Genomic DNA, 22724 nt, shown 5'->3' on the forward strand with positions numbered 1-22724 from the left:
ACATTGAAGGGTTTAGTCAGGCTCAAGAGAGACCATTCAACTAGGGGATGCTTCAGGCAGCAGAAACAGTATTTCACTGGAGGCTTATCTCGCTCTGTCAGTCATCTGGATAATGTCACTTGGTGGCAGTGTAATGGAAACAATGATACTGGCATGGCTCTGGTGGGGCTGTGAGCCTAGTTGGCATCTTGTTTATGTATTTGGGAATTATGTTTACCTGCTTCTAGTGCCACTCTTACTACAGCAAGGACATTTGTGCATTTTCATGTAATCTTTATAGCAGATTGTATTGTACTGATGTTATCCATACATACAGAATGACTTCATCCTCTCGTTCAGTTTTATTACAAATGGCAGAGCCTCCACGCTAGGTGTTTTTTTCTTGAGAGGGATTTTATTTTCTTACTGCACTGGGTTTTTGTAGTTCGTGGTACTTGTCTGTCATTGTTTGATAGGAGTCCTTTGAGGTTACCAAGGCAACAGTTGAATCCAGCTTCATTTTGGCTGTTCTTTCAATCAGTCTCCCTTATTGCCGTTTGCGAATCCTCCAGCAGTGACCTTATAATTAGATTCGTCTTATTCAGGCTCACGACGACGGAGTATTGGAGACAAATTCATTCCTAACATTGATTAGTAGCTGAACAAAGAACATCGCGGAGTGACTTCAGTACCTCCACACAGACAGGGAAATCCTGTGGTTGCTATAGACTTGGACGGTCATTATAAAGGTTTTGTTTAAACAAGAAAGTGTCAGATGTGCATAATGGAAGGTGACAAAGAGAAAGTCTGGGAGCTCTGCCACGGTCAAGGTAGCCGAGGCCCAGTCCATTAGAACAAAATACAGCAGGTACCACTGCCTTCATATACCGAGAAGCCTCACTTTGAGCCAATGTGGAAGACACATCCAGATGCTTAAAATATATTAATTTATGTGTAGCATTCATTTAAGTCCTCTCATGTTTAAGAAAATGAAAGCCGCAAACATCTGGTGCAATCATGATAGTTAAACAGGCAGAGGCACTGTTTGTCACGCAGCCAGAAGCTGCTGTTGAAGCTGAGAGGTGGCTGTAAATCTCGTAGGAAAAGACACACCCCTGCTTCAACAATCTCTAAGCCGAAGTCGCCCCCGAGTCAACTGTCGGCGTCTTCAGCTACAATCATCTCCAGGGCGTTTAAGGCCGTTTTATTTTTCATGAGTTAGGATTTATGTTCTCCTCACTGCACCCCCCTCTCCATCACCATTGTCCTAAGGAGGAGGGGTCACTGCGGATTTGTGAAGAGAGAAAACGGGCCACCTTTTAAGCGGGGATTTCAATAAAATCAAGCACAGCCACTGCCTGCCGCCCACATGAACACTAACAGGTTCCATTTCATTGTTGGTATGTTCTGACCCTTGTGCTCTGCTCCCTGCACGACAGTCGCTTTATTATGCTTCAGATTAACATAAAAAGAGCCTTTGTTGTGGTATTACTTATAATAAACTATTGTGCACAGGAGGATTCTGGCTATTTTCGTGGTATTCATTTTGGCGCTTTGGAGGATCAGATTCGTTTTTATGTGCATGTGTGTTGGAGGTGGGCTTGATTGTGCAGCAGTGCATACAATTTGCTAATGTGCCAGTGCTTATAATTAGCACATAGATGGAAAAGGTTGGAAGCAGCCTACAGTTTTCTTTCATCAGTATCATATTGTCTGTGTGACAGTTGTTGCTATTTAAACCATTCATCTCCTTTTGTCTTGTGTAGCCCTAAAACTAACACAATCATCAGATGGCTAGGTTTTTTTTTACCATATGCCTGTGTGTTACTAGCTTTTGTCTTGTTTACAGTGTGTGGGTTTGTGTGTGTGCATGCCTGTCAGTAACAGACCAGACGTGTGTAGGGGGAGTCTGTGCCAGTAGTAAGCGCAAAGCCGCAGTGGAGCCCATCCCCTGCTTCCTCCCTGAGACGCCTTACTTGTAGCGAGGAGAGGAGCCGCAGCCCCTGGCCACTCCTTCTCCTTCTGCAATTGGAAGAGAGAAGCCACCTCCCTCCCCTGCCTCATTGGTATGCAGGCGGTGCAGTGTGTGTGAGGAGAGGGAAGAGAGAGAGAGAGAGGTAGCAGTCAGTGCAATGGGATAGAGGAGAGCGAGGAGGAGGAGGAGGAGAGTGAATGAGAACTGCTGGATCTGCCTTGCCTGCGTGCCTGCTTGTCGTCTGCTGAAGCTGGGGTTACTGCCGCGCCACGCTGCACTGGCACAGAGCAGAGTCACGGCCCATTTGCACACCGTCCGCACACTCAGCACCAACACGGAGCCACACAGCACCGGTCCTCACCCCAGCGAGCACCACCAGCAAGGAAAATCAGGGACCGAGCTCACCAGGCTTTCTCCATCATCAAGGGGGACGCAGCAGCTACGAGGGGGCCTGACGCTACAATTTAGGCACCAGCTGCTACCTCAACCAAATCCCCCTCCACCCTATCCCATCCTTACCAACACCACCACCACTCCTCTCTTGCTCCTCCCTATGCCCTTGTCCTCGGCGGCTCCACTCACCTCCCTGGCCAGTATATGGATAGAAGCTCCCTGTTTCAGCTCATACAAGAGCAGGTAAGCGAGTGAGCAGACAAGCAGCGGCAGAGGTTTCTATGGTTACGGGCTCCTGGCCACCTCACTGTCTATCCAGGGATTGAGACGTGGAGGCTGGGGTGAGACCTGATGTTAGGACTGATAGCAGTGGCTGTTTACACGGACGGAATGAGAGTGTGAGACAACACAAGGGATGCGAGCATCATGGAACCATGTGGGCCCCGAGATTGTGAGGTCAGATCATGAGCCCCAGCAGGAGGGGGGCCATCATGTCATGCTGTATGGATGGGAGAAATGGAGAGAGGGAGGCAGATGTATCCAAATGAATGGATGGATATTTGAATGGATGTATAGATGGACTGATTGTTGCTTTCTCTATTTGGAGAATGAAGTAAAAATCACAAGATAATGGTCAATTAACAAGGGGTTGTCATATAGCTGCTGCAGGGGCATCTGCAGCTATTGTACGTGCATGGATGAGTGTATCTGTACCTGTAAATGTTATTCTTTGTGATTTTCCTTGTCTTTTCTGCACCTAACACATTGCAATTGCAAATCTAATGGTCAGGTAGATGAGGCAGCTTATGTGAGGCCCATTTTTTCTTAAAAAATAGAAGCTGCCATTTGGCTTTAAACTTTTTCATTTTTTACAGCCCTGCTGTTGTTGATGATTGCTTCGGAAAAAAGCACAATATTGGTGGCCATATTTAGGCATGTTAAAAATGTTCCTCTTGCTGTTTTAAACCGTCCATTCAGATCTGTCTTTGAATTTAGCCTTGGTCTACCATGTCCAAAATTAACACAACAAAATGGATTTGAAGGCAGATTCTACCCAGAAAGCATGTATGTATTTGTTGTATGTGTCCTGAAGACATATGTGTGTATTCTTATCTGGTATTTAAGGTTTTTTCTAGGATGTCTAATGCGTCCTCTGTTTTTGATGATGAACTGGCCTATTGGGCTTCGGACTGATTGGCAGACAGATTTGGCAATCATTCTGTCCAAGAGGGAGGGATTGATTATCTGCTGCAGGGTTTGAGGGGGTGACAAGTAGCCCATCAGCAACACATTGATCAACAGACCCAAGAGCCTCAGGGGAGTCTGTGTGTCTGTGTGTGCAAGTTGCATTTTTATGAATGTGTGTGTGTTTTTATGACAAGTGGTGGAAGCCCGTGTGGGTTGAGTAAATTCCAGTGTGGTGAGAAGATGCTCCGTGGTCACACTGGTGAGTCATATACTGTATAAGCACTTCAGTGATAATAACTACTTAGTGATACCTCAACAATACATATTCCTTCATAGATACATTTTTAATGCAGAATCAAAGAGGCTGACTCATCTATGTCAATATCCATTTTCAACGTAGCAGCTCCTTGGGCTGGAGATGAAGCCAATATTTCCACACTGTAAACGGCTGGTTGTTTTATTGATCGTGAGGTTTACTCTGCTTGTGTCAGTATGTTCATATAGACAGTTTGCAAGGCCACAGTTGAGCAGACTGCAGTCCTATTAAGCTAGAGTCTAGACCAAATCACTCACACCGGCTGACGACTTGCTTTCTCTACCTTTGGGACTCCACGCGGTGGCCTTTGATTTGGAAAAGGTCTCTCTAATTAAATTAGAATGAAGTGAAATCTGCCAACACCTCTTGGACTGGGAATAGGCGAGCTTGTTTTCAAAAAAGTCTGCTGCCTGCCTAAACACTGGCCACTGTTTTTCATCTTTTTATCCAGGAAAATATTTTGCAGAGCATGCCTGATTTGTTTTTTTTCCAGCTCTGCCCTGCTTCAGATTTATATTGTCACATGCACGCAAGGCTTCCCACAACGACCACAGTGTCCCGCCGGCCTCTCAGCAAACCCACAAGAGCAGCTGGAGGTCAAGTGCTTTGCTTAAGGGCATCTCAGGGGCAGTGAAGGGAGAGGATTACTCACTCACTCTCAATGTTCCCCATCGTCTAGGGTTTTGAACCTGCAACCTTACATTTTTTTAACATTAAGATTTCAATTACCCCCAGCCAAGTAACCAGCATATCTACACTTGAATGCTTTTAGGGTTTACTGGAGTTCTATAAAATCATTATGAGGCATTTTGCCCCAGAAAAGACTGGGTATGCCTAGTGTGTGTGTGAGCACTGCAGGTCTAAAGGAGAGGGGATATTGCAGCCCAGTTACTCTGAACCACATGAAAATGCTGCAGGGGGAGAAAAAGGGAAAGCAACAGTGGCAACATGAGTGAGTTTATTAGTCTTTGTCTGCAGGAGGTTGCAATGCTGAGCTCAGGCTATTTCTAGCCCAGCTCACACATATGCTCATGATCAGAGCACACTCACTCACAGACGCAGTTTCTCTAATAGTCTTTCTGTTGCAGTGCCGCTGATAAGGCAACTTGATGGTCGGCAGCACCACTCAACCACTAAAGTATTCTATCATTAGGTGGTGAATATCTTCATGTGTGCCGTTCAGTTCTTATCTGGCTTATTTATATCCCTCCCATAAGGACCTGGGGTTCTGAATACTATTTTGACATACTTATGTCAAGCAGAAAGAATAAGGCTCTTACATTCTGTCCCCTTTCATCATTCTCTGATGCTAATTTGCATTGAACTGTATTTGAAAAATGCCTCTGGCTGTTTGTGCTGTGTTTAAACACCAGGAAATGTAGTTAGATGATTGTTTGTGTCAAAGAAAATTCCTTGGATGTCTCTCTTCAGCAGTCTCCACTTGAGGTGACTGGTTTAGATCTTAAGGCCATCATATCACAGTACCACCGTGGTCAAGTCTGAGCATAATGATGGTAACAGCAGGGCAGAACATGCATTGTGATAATTACATAGTCAGTGGCCCAATTGTTGGTGAACACCCATGAGTCCTGCAGGCACCAGAGACAATTCAAAGGGTTTTTATCTGATGCCATGCAAATATGTTCTGCCCTGTAAATGTCATTGCTCTCTGCAGATACACACAGTCCTGTTCAAGCTTGACAGTCTTGTTCACAGAGTCCAAAGTAGTGTCTGTAGTATAAGCTCTGTGCCACCGGGTTAACGCTGGGTCACTGAGACTGGGAACAGTACCAGTGCTGGTGCTGCGTTCCAACTTGCTGATTATGTGCAGTTTATTCAACTACTAGAATGTAACGTTAACTTCTATTGTTTTTACAACTAATAAGCTATAGCTTCAACCCACAAATGTTCAGTTTGTAGAAAATCTACAAATGTTGTCTTAGTGTATTGTATAGCTTTCTACTGCACTATAATAGTAACTACCTTTCATTTGATTTGCCAAATTGTTTATGAATGATTTATTTACCAAAATACTTGAGTTTTGATTTCATTATATATCTGATCAGGTGGTAATTATATTGAGGTACATACAGACTTGGATGCCTAAAGTCAGTTGGAGCCCTTCTAGCACTATTTGAAAAAAGTAATTTAATTTGAGTAATAAAAGGTAATAAGATTTATACTTCTTACAATTAATCTAGCGATAATGTTCTCAAATAGTAAGGTGCCATCAAGGGAAAGAAAAAAAGAAAATCTCCTCATTTAAAATGCTAGAACAAGTGCTTTATAGTGTTTTTTCTATCAACTGAGTTTCAGCTCTAATAAAATTACCTTAATTAGAGGAAATACAGGAACAGCCTGATAAAACAGTACATTTTGCCATCTGGATTTGACTGACAAAGTGAACGCATGAAAATTGTAACCATGGTCACCTTTATCATTGCTACTTTCTGCCCAATCTGCAGCATGAGCTACAATTGTCTTAGCGCTCCATCCAGAGGGCCTTGTCACTGTCTGTGATGACAAAACTGGCAATGCTTCAGCTCACTGACTCTACGTCTATCATGTCTGTGGTTTTGTGGTTTGCCCCTGGGAAGGAGGAATAGTTTTTGAGCCCCTGGGGAACAGACTGATAAGTCAGTCATGGGTTGGGGTCAGTCACAGCCGCTGTGCTGAATGTAATAGAGGTCTCAGGGGTTAACGCTGAGATCATTCCCCTGCAGTCAGCATTCCATTCGTCTTTGCCCTCCTTCTCCTCCTCACATCCATGTATACATTTCTGTCCCATGTATTATCCATCTCCTCCCACTTTCTCCTCAGCCAGCCTAGTTAGGTCACTCTCTCTGCCTCAACACCTTCACCTTCATCCGTTACCTCCCACCACGCCTCATTTTACATCTAAAGCTCTTATTACCAACTTATTATTTTTTCATTGGTGTCTTTCCATCTGTTTTCTCTTTTTCCTTTCCTTGTCTGGCACCTCTATCCTTCCCTTCCTTCATTGTGTCTTTTTCTCCCTCGTCTTGTGTCTTTCCTTTGCCTCTTGAACGCCAATATGTCGGGAAGAAAGGGGGGGAAATGCAAGAAAGGGATGACACACAGGCGACTGGTAACCATGGCAACGCATGCAGCTTGTCAAAGTGTCGCCCTCACCAGTGTTGGATCGCTTCGATAACTGCTTCCCTCTGTGCTTTTTCCCTCCTCCTTTCAACCCTTTCTTCTCTCTCTCCCTCTCTCTCTCCGTATCTCCCTCCCTGGTTCATGCGCGTCACCAGCCTACCCAAGGAAAGAAAAAAAAAAACAGGGTCTTCTTGCCAACACTCATTCATCTCAGTGTACCTCATCTCACTAATTGATAACCCTAATTGGCTACAAGAACCAATCTTCCACCTCCATGTATCCTCGACAGACAGACTCCCCTGTGTAACGGTCTTCCTGAATAAGGTCAGACTATGAAGGGAATAGTATCTGTGCTGTATGACAGCTCAGCATCAACACTTGGTTTGCGTAAATGTGCACAGCCATATACAGTGTGCTTCTGTGTCTGCGCTGTGACTGCTGCTGTATGTGTAGTGATGTGCTGACATATGGAGGCTGACAGTAATCAGACGTCCCCAGTGTGGCTCTCTGTTCCCCCTGTCAGCCCGGGCTGAGCCAGGAGCACATTAGAATCTGATCTATCTCCCCTCTGTGGCAAGTGCATGCAGAGCACTGGAGTGTGTCACAGCCCTCTTATAGAATAGAGAAGAAGAGGACTCACTGCCAGAAAGCTGGGCTCGGCAGACGCAAAGAATAACAGACAGTGGCATGGCATTTTTATTCTCTGTGTGTCTCTGTTTCATTTCTGGCTCCTCTCTGGTTTACTGGTTGTCTCTTTTCTTCTCACGTCTCTTCTTGTACTCGTCTCGTTCTTCCACAATTTCTTTAATTTCATAATTGTTCATCCTTTTGATTCCATCGACCACCAAACTTCTTCTGCCCTTCTCCACTTTCTGCTGTCTTTTTTGTGCTTCCTTTCTGTCCTCTGTTCCCCACATGTCATCTTGGTGCCATACACATAAACATAAACACTGGCCATGTCTGCACCATTTTGCTCATCGTGCCTCAAGGGAATAATGGGGCCGTGTTTCAGCAAACGTCCGTGGAACCCACAGTTAAGGGGATTATCTAAAAATAGACCTGGGCTCGTTTTCTTTCCTGTCTTGGCTCATTTTCGTTCATGAATTTGGTTTTACGCGTGCGTCAGGCTGCTTTGAGATTGCAGGCTGTCAGGCTGAACCAATCAAGAACTGAATGTTAAAATGTGTGTGGGACAGTGACCAAGAGGGAGATAGTCAAGTGTTCTATGGATGTTGCCCTTCATGTATAAACAGTCCTCACTCTAGCAATGTACATGAGGTCAAGATGTTTTACATAGGTATGTTTTTACTGCAGCTGAGATTTGTGTTACAAAATCTCTGCACTATATCAACTAGCAGTGAGAAAACACTCATCCTTCAACCACCAAGAGCAAAGGATGTATTTGAAATGGACACCACAATGCTTTAAGATCTTACCTCACCACTAGGTAATCCCATCACCAAAGTCACAAACATCTCAATATCCCAGGAAAAGTTTCCAGGTGCCTGGATGTCTGCTATTGTTACGCCAATTTTCAAATCTGGGGATTCCCCTTCTTACCTATGTTACAAGGCTTTTGAAGGTCTCTTACTTCAGTTGCTTACTCTGGTTGGAGTCCTTAAGGCTTGCATTGTACCACTGCCCAAAGATCTTGACTGGCATCTCTGACACCATTGGTATGGGTGTTCTGTCAGTGTGAAATCTCTGTGCTTTGAGTTTTCCTTTGATAATAAGGAGGTCCTGGACTTGCTGGGTTTAAACTTCATCCTTGCCCTTGTTATGGTTGGAGTGGCTAGAGTGGTTATGTCAACCATGTCATCTGGACAGCAGGCGTTCTCTTCGTACGATCCATTTGGATCCTCTGACAATCAGTTCCATGACCATTGTAAAAGCTAGTGGGAATTTGGTGCATCCTGCCGTGAGGCAAAACTGCAAATCTTGAAAATAATTTCTGACCAGTTTTGCTATGGTCATTGGAACATAGATAAACTCAATGGCCATAAGATAGTATGCAGGATAGATCCAAAAGCATTGGCTAGTTCAAGGAGGTTGATTCCCTCCCTCTTCTCCATTGAATCTTTCAAGTGCTTTCTCTCCTTGACTGGGCACTTGATTTCTTGTTGCTTGTTTTGGACTTGGGTGAGGTTGTCATTGTTTTCTTCTTTGAGTCTCTTATTCCAAACCTTTCGACCACATATTCATAAATCAGGTCACTTATCCTCTCCAGCTTCTTCTTTTCTGTTCCTTTAAGTCCTTCCCGGATCTTGATCAGATCTGCACTGGCCGTTTCCCACTCTTCTTTTCTACCATTTTACATGTAGCCTGTATCTTTGCATCTTTTCTCCATCGCATGTTGGGTCTGGATTGGTTCTCGGTTCTCAGATGTTGTGGATGCATTACTGCCCTCTACAACCAGGATATTGATGTGCTCTGTAGGTTGTGTCCTTCCGCTGAGCTTCGCTTGACACTTTTCTCAGGAGATACTGGTTGATACGTGGTCCTAGTCTCACCTGCTTAAGGCATGTCACTTGGCTGTGGGGTATTCTTTGGCCTTAAGAAAGATGTTACCTTTGACCAGCCACTGGTACATATTCAGAGCTTGTGTCCAGCAGCTGTTGTTTCTGTGCCAATAGCTGCTGGACACAGCACAAATATTTGCTTAATGCTGCTTAATGTTGTTCTGTGGTGTGCTCCATCTATTATAGTCTTTTGAAGGGTACTGCGTGCATGCTTCAACTAAAGACTCTATTATGGACATTCTTACTGATACATGCAGCTGCTTCTCGACCCACTAGCATTCCCTAACCCTTCCCTTGACTGTTTGATGCTTGCTGGTGTCCTCTGCATATTCTTGCTCTCTTACTGCTGCTGTTTTGCTTTGCCTGTTTTTCTAACTGCTTGTGTATGCAGTTGTTGTATAGCCTGATGCTGCTGTCTGCTAGCTACCTGCCTGATGCTTGTGTGCTAGACTGCATGTTGTCACATTTAATGATTAGTGGGTGTGTTGGAAATGTTGGCTCTGCGCTGCTGTCCTTTAAACTTTTGACATTTATTTTTAGCCTCTACTCGCTTCCATCAAGAGGCTTCACCTTTTGCCAGGCTGCCATATAAGAATTTGTTCTTAATGACATGTCTAGTTAAATTAAGGTTAAATTAATAAATAAACTAATATTTGCTTAATGCTGGTTAATGTTGTCCTGTTGCTCACATCATTTATAATATGCTTCTTTGGTTACTGCCTGCTTGCTTTGATGTTTTTACTTAATTTTAGCTGTATTAACATTAATGCTGACATTTTCTAATGTAACATAAATTATATCAATGTTTTATCGTGAGCTGCTGCTTGCACCCTATTTCAATAATTGTATTTTATCTTTAGCTTGTTTTGTTTTAGTTTTTTTTACATTTAGAGAGTCTAAAGTAACATATTGGCCAGAGACTAAAGATGAGAACTATCCTTTTGGCAAATTCTGGCATGTTTACAACAATGTTCATTAATATGCACTGTCCCTGTAAAAATCTTGAGTCAAGCATGATCAAAACTAGCTCATTACTTCCTGCTTCCACTGCGCTCTCCCAGGTGAATAAACACATGTTCATGGGAGAGAAAAAAGCAGATTAAATGGAATTAAAGGAATGCTTGTGTTCAGCTAAATGGCTGTAAAAACTCCTGGAAAAAGTGGCTGAGGGGAATCAAATCACATACAGTAAACCTGTTGAGGATAGGACACATGCACATGCACGTACACACACGCTCTCACACCAATGGATTCTCTGATTGATCTTCTTTACTCCTTAGTTGAGCAACAGAGCTTTAAGCTTTGAGCCTTCTGCAGTAGAGACCGACACGGCGCTGCAGAATTTAATGCTGCCGTTCTCATGCAGCTGGTGAAACGCTGTTGTCTAACCATGTCAGAGCAGCCTGAGTCCAGACTAAGGGGGCCTAGATGGGATTCTTCTCTTGGACTTATGACATGGGCAGCGATGATCCAGCACAAATGACTCCACACTGACGCAACATTTGAAAGCTCACTCCTCCCTGGGGCAACAAGAGGCTGTTGGTTTACTATCTGAAACCTAATGAGGCTGTGTTAGCATTCAGGAAACAGTAAAATGAGAAGCAGCAAGGGCTCTTCCCATGTGGTCTCTTTGTACTGCTCCGGTTTGTCCTCGGGCACATTTTCACAAACACAGTCAGATGCACTAAGGAGAGCTGGCATGAGAAATTAACGCTCCATTGGAGAGCAATTGAACTGCACTTAGGTAAGGGAAGAAAATCAAGTAATAAGTAAGTGAAGCTGCTGCCCAAAAAACCCACATTACATAAACCAAGCATAGATGCACACCCTATACTTTATAAGCCATCTCTAACCGGACCCTATTTTAGACAACTACAGCCATTTTTATGACACTCTCTTGCTTAAATCAATTACGAGGAGCAGTGCTGGCATACAGGCATCAGCAGTAATAACCCATGGGGTTGTGGGCCTCAGTGAGTGAGTGGTGATTATAAAAACCACACTGACTGGGAGCTGCAAATGTGACTGAGGACAGACGCGCATAGTCAAATGAAGCATCCACTCAGAAACAAAGGCTGAAAAGTCAATCTCATTTAATGCTGAGGGATTTTTTTCAAGGAAGCTGCAGGTCACTGCATATTTGAATGACATGCCTGCCTCTGTCTTCTCTTGCAGCTCCTGACAACAACAACCATCCTGCTGTTTTCTTTGACAGACTTGCTCCTTTAATGAGTTTGAATGGGGCTGTTTCTTAAGGCAGGTCTAATTCTTTCAAAGGTTTCATAGAGGCAACACTGCTTAATTTATACTGGTGTCACTATTTGAGCTTATACCTTCAGCCCCATGGCTCTTGTTTGTGTATCTTTTGTATGTCAGCTGTCTATAAACTTTTCGCCCTCAGAGCAAATTGATAATTTATCTCTGCAGCGCTGCTTATTATTATAAAACAGAAACATCATTATTACAATTATTACAACTGTTACTGTGCTGTTGTTTCATCCAATGGTCTGAGAGTAGTCTGTTGTTTTTCCAGCTGGACCCAGAAAACACCGGTTTCATCGCAGTGGAGAACTTCACCAGCTTGGTGGAGCACCATGAGCTGCAGCTGGACCCGTCCAAGCTGGACATGCTGTTAGCCCTGGTCCAGAGCAATGAAGACGGACAGGTGTGCTACCAGGAGCTCATCGAGCTGGTAAGTGGAGCCCAGATGCATGTACACAGATAGCAATGCAGAGGGAGTCTAATATGACATTTCATGTCCTGCAGCATAAACGCAAACGTTCACACATACACACACACTTTTGTTGGATTCCAGAAAGGTTACAGAATTGATTCAGACAGAGCCAGCAGGCTTGCCGTGGCAAAAATTGACTCAGCCATTCAGGTCGTTGTCCTGCAAAAGGAGGATCAATCTTTCCAGTTAATGTGTCGGTAAATCCAGACACTTAACCTCACAAACTGCTCACAGCAAGTACTAGAAAACACCCACACCAAGCTGACAACTTTGAACCAATACATTTTATTTATCATATGTGATACTATATGCAAACACAATCATATTTCATTGTGAAGAAATTTAAGTGGTATCGGTATTGCTGTATCAAGCTCTTTTTATAGTGTACAATGCACCTCACTGGTCTACTTTAATAAAATAATTATTTGTTAACAGTAATATTCTCTATACTGTTATATTGTCTTAACTACAGCTGCAGATGTCTCGTTTTGCTGCTGCTTTGAATATAAGGCCAGGCTCTTTTAATGTGTTGCCTGCCTCTTAACCTATCTGTGTTCACAAATGTATCCTATTAGAAATTCATGTAGAGATTCATATGTGAAAGGCTGATTCTCTCTGTGCACATAGATGAGCACCTGCCTTCTGCTCCTGGCACCGTGCGGTTATAAGCACTGTGATTAATTCAACGCAATGCAATTCCTGGCATATTTTCACTTCCTTATGCTCATTTCTCCTCTCTTGCTCTCTGTCGCGCTCTCCCTCTCTGTTTATCTGTGTCCCTTTCTTTCTATCTCTTCCTCTCCTCGTGTTGTGCCACCCATGATTTGTAATGAAGGCCACACGAGGCTACTCAATTTGGAGTAGGGCCCATTTCTGAGGTCTCTGCTGGTAGAGAGAGAGAAATCACTGTTGAGGTGCTGCTCCCACAGTGTACCCCTTCTTCTTGGAAGTACACGGCTCTCTTCCTCTGCCAATCTTGAAGTGTTGTTATTTTTTTAATGCATTCTCATCTCTAGCCCTCTCCCACGCAATCCATGTAATACCCCTCACCCCCTTATTTTGAACTTGCCTCCTTGAACCCTCATATCTCATTTCCTTCCCTCTCATTCGACACTCCTTGCAAGCATATGTTCGGCGGTGAAAAAAAAAACTCTGCCTCGGCTGCGATGGCATCAGGGAGACACTTTCAAAATTGCCCATCAGCCAAATGCAAATTGCCTTCGATTAGTCCGGCATTGGTAGTAGCAGTCAGTAACCTGAGGTAATTTGAGAACACCCAGCCTCACACAGATATCGACCCTCAGGTCTGATTTTAAAGCCTTGTCTGACACACACATGTGAATGCACACAGCATACCCATACCGTTCTGTACATGCATACAATTTGCATATACAAACACTTTCAAGTATTTTATTATTAATGAATGCAGCTAGTTCTTCTCTGTCTGTCTCACTGCTCCCTCTCTCTGCCCCTCACTCTGTTACACACACACACGGTTTCAAAAGCAGACAGACTCTTATTCATACAGATGAGCACTGCCAGTACAGATTTGCTGACTAATTTAGAGACGCATTGATGTGAATCTGGCCTACCGTTGTGAAGCATGTGACGCGTGAGCTCTGCAGGTCTCTTTTCTCCGGGACAAGCTCCAGGCTGCTACGGGGAAAAGTGCCGCATGTAGCATGACATTTCCAACCAGGTCATCAGTAGCTACCTCCGGCCTTCCTCTCGCTTCCTCTCCTTCCTTTCTGCTGCTCTCTGAATTTCATGAATTCTCCCCCAAGTCTTTCCTGCTTCCTCTTCTTTTGCAGTTCTCATGTAGTGCTTAGTCCCTGTTTTTACCCTCCCCTCCCCTCTCCATCATTCACATTTCTGTATCTCAGGCAGATTTATAAGTAGTACGCCCCAGTGTGACAGATGACAGTCATATTTTGATATTGAAAGTTCATCGCTGCCATTTGTTCTCTGGTGTCCGTGAAAAATGGAACACCTCCGGCACATAATTAAAATTGACATAGCAAGGTGCTGTGTGTGTGTGTATGTGTGCGTGTGCATGCCTACTCTATGCTCTCAGCCCATAAGCTGTTGAGATTTCACTCAGTTGCGGGAGTATCCAACATTCTTCCGATTTGTTGTTCTACATTCGTTCAGTTCGTTCAGGCAGCAGTGAATCCACGTTGCCTTTCCCGACCTCAGTGGGTGTAAATGTGTTTGAATCACACCGTTAGGCAACAGCTTCTCTGGTGTGAGCATTTGAGTGTGTGCGTGCGTGTGTGTAAGTACAAGACTGTCTCTGACATCGCTCATGTTCAACTCATCTTTCAAGCAGGGTGATCTTAGCCGGAGAACTCCATCAGCTCAGCCAGAGGGGTGAATAAGTAACGCTCTGCTAAAACCTCTCTTGGGGAACAGTGTGCACACACAAACTTGTTCATACGCTTCCTCAAACATACACACTGACAAGGAGTATACGTCCCCATCGAGTACATTTGCACAATAGTCGCACACAGCAAGACAACTAGCACGCATTTTTACACACAACAACACATTTCAGCACAATTATAAACAAATATCTTGTTGACTTAGGAGTCTGAGAGAAACCTGTGGTGTCAAAGTTCACACGTGGCAGGGCTTTTGGTGGTGAAGAATTTTGCAACAGATGAGCGTCTGATTATGAACTGAGGGTAAAATCAGGCCACGCTGAAGTCGGATATATTCCTACTTGTGTGCGTGTAATTGCACGTATTGATTTCTTTAAAGAGAGTCCTCTGATGCTATCATATACCAGCTGCGTAATTGAAGAAGTGTGTCATTGTTTTTCTCCGGGTGGTAATTTGGCTAATGTTTGTCGGAGATCCAAAATGGCTGCCACGGTTAATTACACGGATAGAGGGTGCATTTTGGAGATTATGGCTAGGACTCTCTTTGTTCAGGTTGGAGGGTTTTAAGACTGTTGCTGTGTGCCTCATTTTTACCCTTTTGCCCAAATGTTGCACTTACATTTTCTGTTCCCTCAGGAGGTATAGTTAGAGAAACGCTTATGTAATATCTATTCTAATTTTCTGCTTTAAACAGTCTTTTGCTGCATTTCAAGCAATATTGTGAGAAGGCGAGCACTTACAGAAAACAGAAATGAAGTTCAGTCACAGCGCAAGTGAAGAGAGCGTCTGCAGGTAGTTGATGTACAGTACTTTAATGTTCTTAAGTCATTTAGTCATTTTAAGTGCCCACAGTGCATTTGTCTCCAGGGACACACAGATGCTACATATCAGCATCACATCCCACACCAAACTCCTCTGTCAATGCGCTTTCTCTTTTAGATGCACCGCCAACTAAAAGTAATGCACTTTGGCTAAGTGTCCTTCCGTAAAGTCTCTTTTTTTTCCTGAGTTTTAGCACCACAATGATTAAACCATGAAGGAAGACTGTGGCCACGAACTGCTGAGGGAAAAAAGGTGGACTCTCATTTTAAAAGGATTTGGGCAAGAAAGAACTAGAGTATCTAGGTCAGGGTGGAATCAGCGCAACACAGGCCTGAGATCCGCAGCGATTTAGATTCTGCTCTGAGTGTATGTGTGAGAGAGAGTGGCAGAGAGGGAGAGAGGGTCCTCTGAATGACTCAGAAATTAGATAGTAAATGGGTATAGTGACACTTTTAGCCAGGTGGTGGTGAATCACTATGTAAGCTCTGTTAATTACCACAGTCAGTAATGCAAACAATTCATCTTATACTGTATGTGTATTTCAAAGAAAGTGATTGAAAGATGTCACCTCTCACATAAACTCTATTCTTTTTTATCTGTAGTGCTTGAATGGCATCTAAACTACATTTTTTTTGTTATTACTAATTAGTATTGAGCTGTGAAGTATTGACCATGTGGTGCAGCTAATTAATCCATCAAGGACAATTGACTAGAGCTGAGAGCAGCATGTACAGTGGGCGGCATGCAGCTACTAAGAGGAGGAGGATGGACCCTTGCTGTTTCACATGCACGCACGCACATACCCACACACACACACACGCTCACGCACACACACACTGTTGTCACTTCGGCCCATTCAGCTGTCCCTAAAGGGAAATACTATCTTTATCTTTGTGCTCCTAGCCTCAGCATCAATTATTCTCTGGCAGACGAGCCTCGTCAGGGAACTTCCACCGTTACCAAAGCCCAAGTCAGGTTTACCCCATCCAACGTTTTATGTGAAATCATGTGATTTTCAGCTCTCCCTCCTCTCTCTCCGCTCCCCTCTGTATGTGAACTGAAGTTCTGACTGCTCGTGTGTGTCTTATTGTCTGTTTCCTGTCTCTCTCCTGTTGTCACTTCAAAAGGCTGCTAATGCTCAGTTTAAAAGGCGGCAGTCCTGCATGTCAGAGAAGGCGACGCAGAATGACAGCTATGCTTAGCTGTGTCTCCGGGGGACACATTTTTTTTCAGAGAGACGGTGTGAATGGGAGACGATACAGCGCAAGGTGGAGAGAGGTGGCAGGTGTTGTCACTGAGCCAAATACGGATGAAACAAATTCAGAAACAGAGAATTTATTTAGAGAAGAAAGCCAGCAGAGGGAGAAAGCACAATTACATTTATATCCCTTAAACTCTACTTCTCTTCTTTCCATAAACACACTTCATATTTTTCACTGTCAGTTCAGGAATATAAAGATATTCAAAGTATGTAAGACGTGGCCTCACTTTCACTGTCCATTGGTGGCCTCCAGAATCTGTGAATTGAGCTCACTCAGGCAGGCATCTCATTTTCCCTTCTTATTTTCCCTGCTCTGCTCTTCTAATGCCCTTCTTTTCTTCTTCTGCTTTAACTCCCACCCTCAAGTATAGCATAATTACATTTTCCAGGCCTGATTTCCATACTAAATATGGATCCCTCCATCTGCGGGAGAGCCAGAAGCCCAGCTCAACATCGTTCTGGTTATCACAGTGCAACAGGCCCTCACACCCTCAATGTACAACCACCAAGTGTCATAATTACCCACAGTTAGGGTGGTTACCACGTCCTGCTCTGCTAACTTCCAAAAGGGATTACCACTTTTTTTTCTCCTTGTTTTTTTCTGAGTGATTTCTTGAAAAGGGAAAAGGGGGGCAGCTGCAGCATTCGCGGAGCAATCGGTTCATTACTTCTTCATTATTTGCTCATTTATTTACAGTCTTTGTCCTCCAGTATGTTTAGCTCATTAGCTTTTATAGATATTGACCCACAACTTCGTTCACTGTGCCCCCCGCTGTGTCCGCACATGAGTCTACAAGCAGCAGGACCTGGCTAATGAATGACAAACGGTGTACTTTAATGGTGGGTTGTACTTCCTACAGGCACACTCTGGAGGTTACACTTCACACGAAGCTGCCACATTGTCTAAGGTTATTATTATGAGACTCTCATCACACACACAAGGTCTACTGTTGAAGATTTATGCTGTTAACAGAGCAGCTGCTGCCCACATGCCCCTCTTTCTTTTCCTTCACTGCTTTCTTAGAAACTCATTTTCATAAAGTGTCACATCAAATCACAACATGTAGTTTGATTTCGAGATAATTGCTTAGTCAGCCGGTTGTCCTCAAAGGAGTTGTGTTGTTTTAGTTACACCGCAGACTTCAGGCATCTGGCATTGCCTTTGAGTATCAGCCATTAAGTCAATTTTACCACTGAAGATGTGCATGCTTGTTGTCTGTAAGGAAATGCAGATATTGACTATAAAGGATCCCTGCTGTGGTTAGCTGGTCAAACAGTATTATCAGCGTCGGAAAAGAACTCTCCATATTGTTATCCTAAAAGTTCTTTGCCTCAGCTGTCAAAATAGTGGCATTAGGATGGTTTTCATCCTAAGCCTCTATTAAAGAACTTATTAAGAGTTGGTCCCGTCGGCCTATAGGCTGCTGCAGGGCTCCTGCACACTAAGCAGACCTGGAGTCAGTGATAACATGAACACACACACACTCACGCTTTCTCCCTTTTCATGGAATATTTCTTCTCAACAAAGATTTTCTTTTTCAAGGGCAAAATCTTTTCAGCAGCCCATTTGTTAAGATGTCTCAGCTGCAATCAACCCTGCCAGCAGTCATGCCGGTTTTACATTTTGTCAAAATCAAAAACCACTTGTGCATTATTTTAGTTTCTTATCAGTCATAAATATTCAGCAGCAGGTGTGCCAGCGCTCTTATGGCAAGATGTGTTCACTTTTTTATACTTTTTTGCCATTTTTTTTATATCAGTCGTTACATGCTATGTGGCTTTGATATTACTGTAATACTGTAGTTGATTCTGAGATAAATAAAGAAAAGTATTAATTTATAACACCAGTTAAATAAAATTGATGCTCATTGCAGATTTAAATGTCAAGTCAATGTCTGTTTTTACCTAACAATTTCTGGAGTTATTAGAATACCATCTTCAACTAACACTCATAATGTATGGAGAGGTTGTTTTTTTTTTTACCAAACATCATGTTTTCAGTAGCAACATTTCCCTTTTATCTCTGCAGATGGGACTGTAGAGACTGTCGGGAACAGTTTTAAGATACAGAGAAGCTCGTGCTTAGATTCATTTCGTAAAGAACCATTTAGCCTTCAGAACAACAGAAAAGGTCCTAAAAGAAGATAAAGAGTATCCATAGACCATTTTACATAGACCGACATGTTGCCCCATGTGAAATCAGTACTTCATGAATGTTTGCTCGGCCAATCCAGGATGATTAGTCACACTGATGAGTGTCCCTCAGATTATATGAAAAAAAGCTGTCCTGCTTTACTGATGTTTGAGCCACTTAGTGTAAAGAAAGTTATGGATATAATTGCTAAGATGAGAAATTCAGCAGCGGGAGATGATGAGATGTATTCATCCTGGTTAGGTGTGTCCTCTAGCTGCCGACAGTTATACTCAGAACAGGACTCGAGACACATTTATTGCAAAATAGACATCAAGTTGGAGAGACAAACACAGCAAATGAATGCAGATCTGTCCTCTGATGCCTAGTAGTTGCAATTAACTGGGCTGTCAGCTGAGAAAAAGTCAACATCTATCTAGGTAAAGAGAAATTGTGTTGTAATATCAATAGAAAATCGAAGAAAGGTAAAGAGTTTATTGATTGTGTTTACATACACCTTAGTATACTGGTTATGATCTACTATTCCTTCTACCAGTGTGGATTTAAACATGCTCATTGCTTTTGCACCTTTTCCTCAGATGAGCAGTAAGCGCTCCAGCAGTTTCCGACGGGCCATTGCCAATGGCCGCCGCACGCTGCAGAGGGAGATCCTGCTGGACGAGACGGGGCTGGGTCTGTACAAACGTTTTGTTCGCTATGTGGCCTACGAGATCTTGCCCTGCGAGACGGACAGACGCTGGTACTTCCATCAGAACCGCCTTTGTCCCCCACCTGTCTTTATCGCCATCGTCACCATTGTGCAGGTGAGATTCAGAAGGTGACGTTATGAGCAGTATCGTAGAATTCAGTACATCATAGACAATTGTACTGGCTCAGATATTTCTAAAACATAGGTGGAATATTTTACTTGACACTCACGCAGTTTGTGCTACTAACCCATAACACAGACTTTACTGTTCTGTTGGCTCAGTCGTTCGCCTCAGACCCACTGAAAAGATTTCCTGCCTTTGATCACACGCTTTTACTGTGAGCTCGATATGAGCTGGTAACCCATTTGGGAATCAGGGGCTTAGTGAGTGCATTTAATGCCATTCCTCCAAGCTGAAACCCTCAGTCAGCCCACATGCAGGGATTTTTTTTCCCTTTTCAGGCGATTTTGGAACTAGGAAACCACATCAGTAAGCACGCAGGCCACCACAGTGGCATTAATTGACCTATTGTGTTCATTTGGAAAAAAATAAAACCTCTCGCACGGAAGCCCTCCCGTAGTTGAATGGTTAGGGATTAAGCAGTCAAAATAACCTACAGCTTCTTAACAAAACTTCATAATTTCCCCCGAAATCATCATAATTCTGAGTAAAGAAAGCCAAGTGCTCTTATAATATCTCCAAATGTCACTGAATGGACTGTAATGACAATGAGGATGTGATAATAACAGATTCACATTCATTTTAATTCACAGAGACAATGAGTCATTATTCTATGAAAAGAAATTAATGGAACTGAACCAGATGTGCCTTTTTTTTCTGTGGACACTAATTGTCTCCATGAGACAAGCATCAGCTGATGAATACAAAAAAAGAAGGTAATGTCATAAATCACAATGGGTTTTGTTTTGCAGAGCAATTTTTACCTTTTGTAGCAAAGCAGCCGTAGTAGTCTGCGGAGAGAGCGTGTAATAGGTATGTCAACAAGAACTGACAGTTTGGTGTCTCTTTCTGTGTCATTGCAGATTATTGTGTTCATGTGCTATGGCATCATGCTAAACAAGTGGGTGCTGCAAACCTATCAGCCTGACTTCATGAAGAGCCCCCTGGTCTACCATCCCGGCCACCGTGCACAAGTGTGGCGCTTCTTCAGCTACATGTTCATGCACGTCGGGTACGTTCATTAAGCTCCACTTGCCACATGTCGATTTCTGCACAGTTGATTCAATTAAAATCTCTATTTGGTTGTTGCGGATGATGCACAGTAGTAAGAGGAAAAAAAGATCCCATGCTGTCATGTGTGTCTCATTCTCTTTCTTTGCTTTTTCTCCTTAGTTTGGAGCAGCTGGGGTTCAATGCTTTACTGCAGCTGATGATTGGTGTTCCTTTGGAGATGGTCCATGGCATCTTACGAATAAGTCTCCTTTATATGGCAGGAGTGCTGGCTGGTGAGTGTCTTTTAAAAATATGTGTATCATCATTATATAAACCATTAACATTTAACCATCATAATAAGATATACTCTACTGATACACTAAATAAACTATATACTTAATTAGAACACTTCACTTTTAAGATGAATACTTACCTGCAAGTCTTAACCGAAACATAGCCTAAAATCATGATTAGGCCTATATTATTTAATGTGTCATTATTATTATTAGTAGTAGTAGTAGTAGTAGTAGTAGTAGTAGTAGTAGTAGTACTAGTAGTAGTAGTAGTAGTATAGGAGTTGTAGTGGGAGCATATGAGTTCATATGTCGCATATTTTCCATCAGTGCTTTTTGCTGCTTTGTTAGTTTGTTAAAATAACTTTTTATAACACATATCCACAGTATATTTTTTAGCTAAAATGTTTTGCATATGTATCTGTGCTGCATGGGTGGGCTTGGGGCGGGGGTGCCATGAAAAAAGAAATCACAGTGAAGCACTGCGGTGGATTAGAAATGTTTGGGAACACAGTGGTGTAAACTGTGCAGTGATGTAACACTTACATTGAATATGGTTAGGAAGTGTTCAGTTAGTTTTAAGTTAATCTGCAGTAAAGAGGGAAGAGCCTACTTTATTTTCTGTTAGGCCCTGTGTGTGTGTAAGTGTGTGGGTGTTTGCCAGTCTGTGGTGTATCTGTACTGACTTTGTTTGTTTTTTTATTATTTGTACAGTTTACTACTAAAAAAAAGAAGCTTAGATTTTTGTTTTGTTGGTTTCATATCCATTTATCAATTGTGTTTCAGTTCTGCTATATAAAAACATTTGCTTTTAGTACCAAAAGCCAGTGCAGCGGGCCTGAATCTGTTAGCATTTTGTTTTCAGGCTGACATCTGTGAGTTTGATAGTTTTGATACACCTGACCTGGCTGGTGGCCTGGGCACCAAGCTGAATGTGGTGTGGACCGGAGTGACTCACGGTGCCCAGAAGTCAGGCTGCAGCACTCAAGGCTTTGTTGACAAGAAGCCTCATTAACTTTCATCCTCCTTCAAGCCAGTTTGGAATTGGAAAATTTTAAATCTGCGCTGATTGTGGGATGTGGTTTCTCACTGCAGTTTTGCTGTCAATGCGTATTTGCGGAGGTCATATCAACACTACTGCATAAACCTCCACTCCCTTTCATCTTCACCGGGAATAATTTGCCTTGGATCTCATAAATCTCTAACAAACCATTATTTGATTACTGTCGAGAGCAATAACCTAATTCATATTGAGTTATATTCATTCATTTTCACTAACCTGATATTTGGGCTTTTCTTTCTATGTGATTAATACTGCAAATTCTTTTCCCACTTTTCCTGTCCTCTCTCTCTGTGCATAGTAAAATAGAGTTAATGCTGCTCCAAACTCCTTCTGCTCTGTAAAAATCAGACCCTCAGTCCTCTACACACACATTCCTAACACTCATGAATTATTGGAGCTTTGATTTATTTTAGCAATGATGACAGAGAAAGAGAGAGCAAGCAAGTTGAGCATGGGACTTAGAGGAGGAAAAGTGGGAGAGTAATGCAGGGTTTTTCTCCAGGGAATTAGCCTGAGTGCAGTTTGAGATGCTGTTTGGAGATTTAAGCTGCAGCCTGAATCGAAAAAGGAGGAGAAAGCAGGAGGAGAAAGCAGCAAGAGATCGCGCGTAGTAGACATCTGTAGCACCAGTATCCCCAGAGCCTTGAGCCCGAAGCACATTCATTT

The 22724-nt window shown here is 43.0% G+C and overlaps 1 protein-coding gene across 1 annotated transcript in view; it reads left to right on the top strand.

The window, feature by feature from the left end:
• The first annotated feature begins 9492 nt into the window (after window positions 1-9492).
• rhbdl1 (rhomboid, veinlet-like 1 (Drosophila)) overlaps window positions 9493-22724 on the top strand; it is a 33737-nt gene continuing 20505 nt past the window's right edge. Inside the window, exons 1-6 of the mRNA XM_053341102.1 lie at window positions 9493-9555; window positions 10771-10859; window positions 12008-12182; window positions 19419-19643; window positions 20573-20721; window positions 20883-20995. Of these exons, the coding sequence (XP_053197077.1) occupies window positions 9493-9555; window positions 10771-10859; window positions 12008-12182; window positions 19419-19643; window positions 20573-20721; window positions 20883-20995 (814 nt within the window). The remainder of the gene's footprint in view (window positions 9556-10770; window positions 10860-12007; window positions 12183-19418; window positions 19644-20572; window positions 20722-20882; window positions 20996-22724) is intronic.

The sequence above is a fragment of the Scomber japonicus genome, chromosome 20 (assembly GCF_027409825.1).
Source record: "Scomber japonicus isolate fScoJap1 chromosome 20, fScoJap1.pri, whole genome shotgun sequence".
Lineage (NCBI taxonomy): Eukaryota > Metazoa > Chordata > Actinopteri > Scombriformes > Scombridae > Scomber > Scomber japonicus.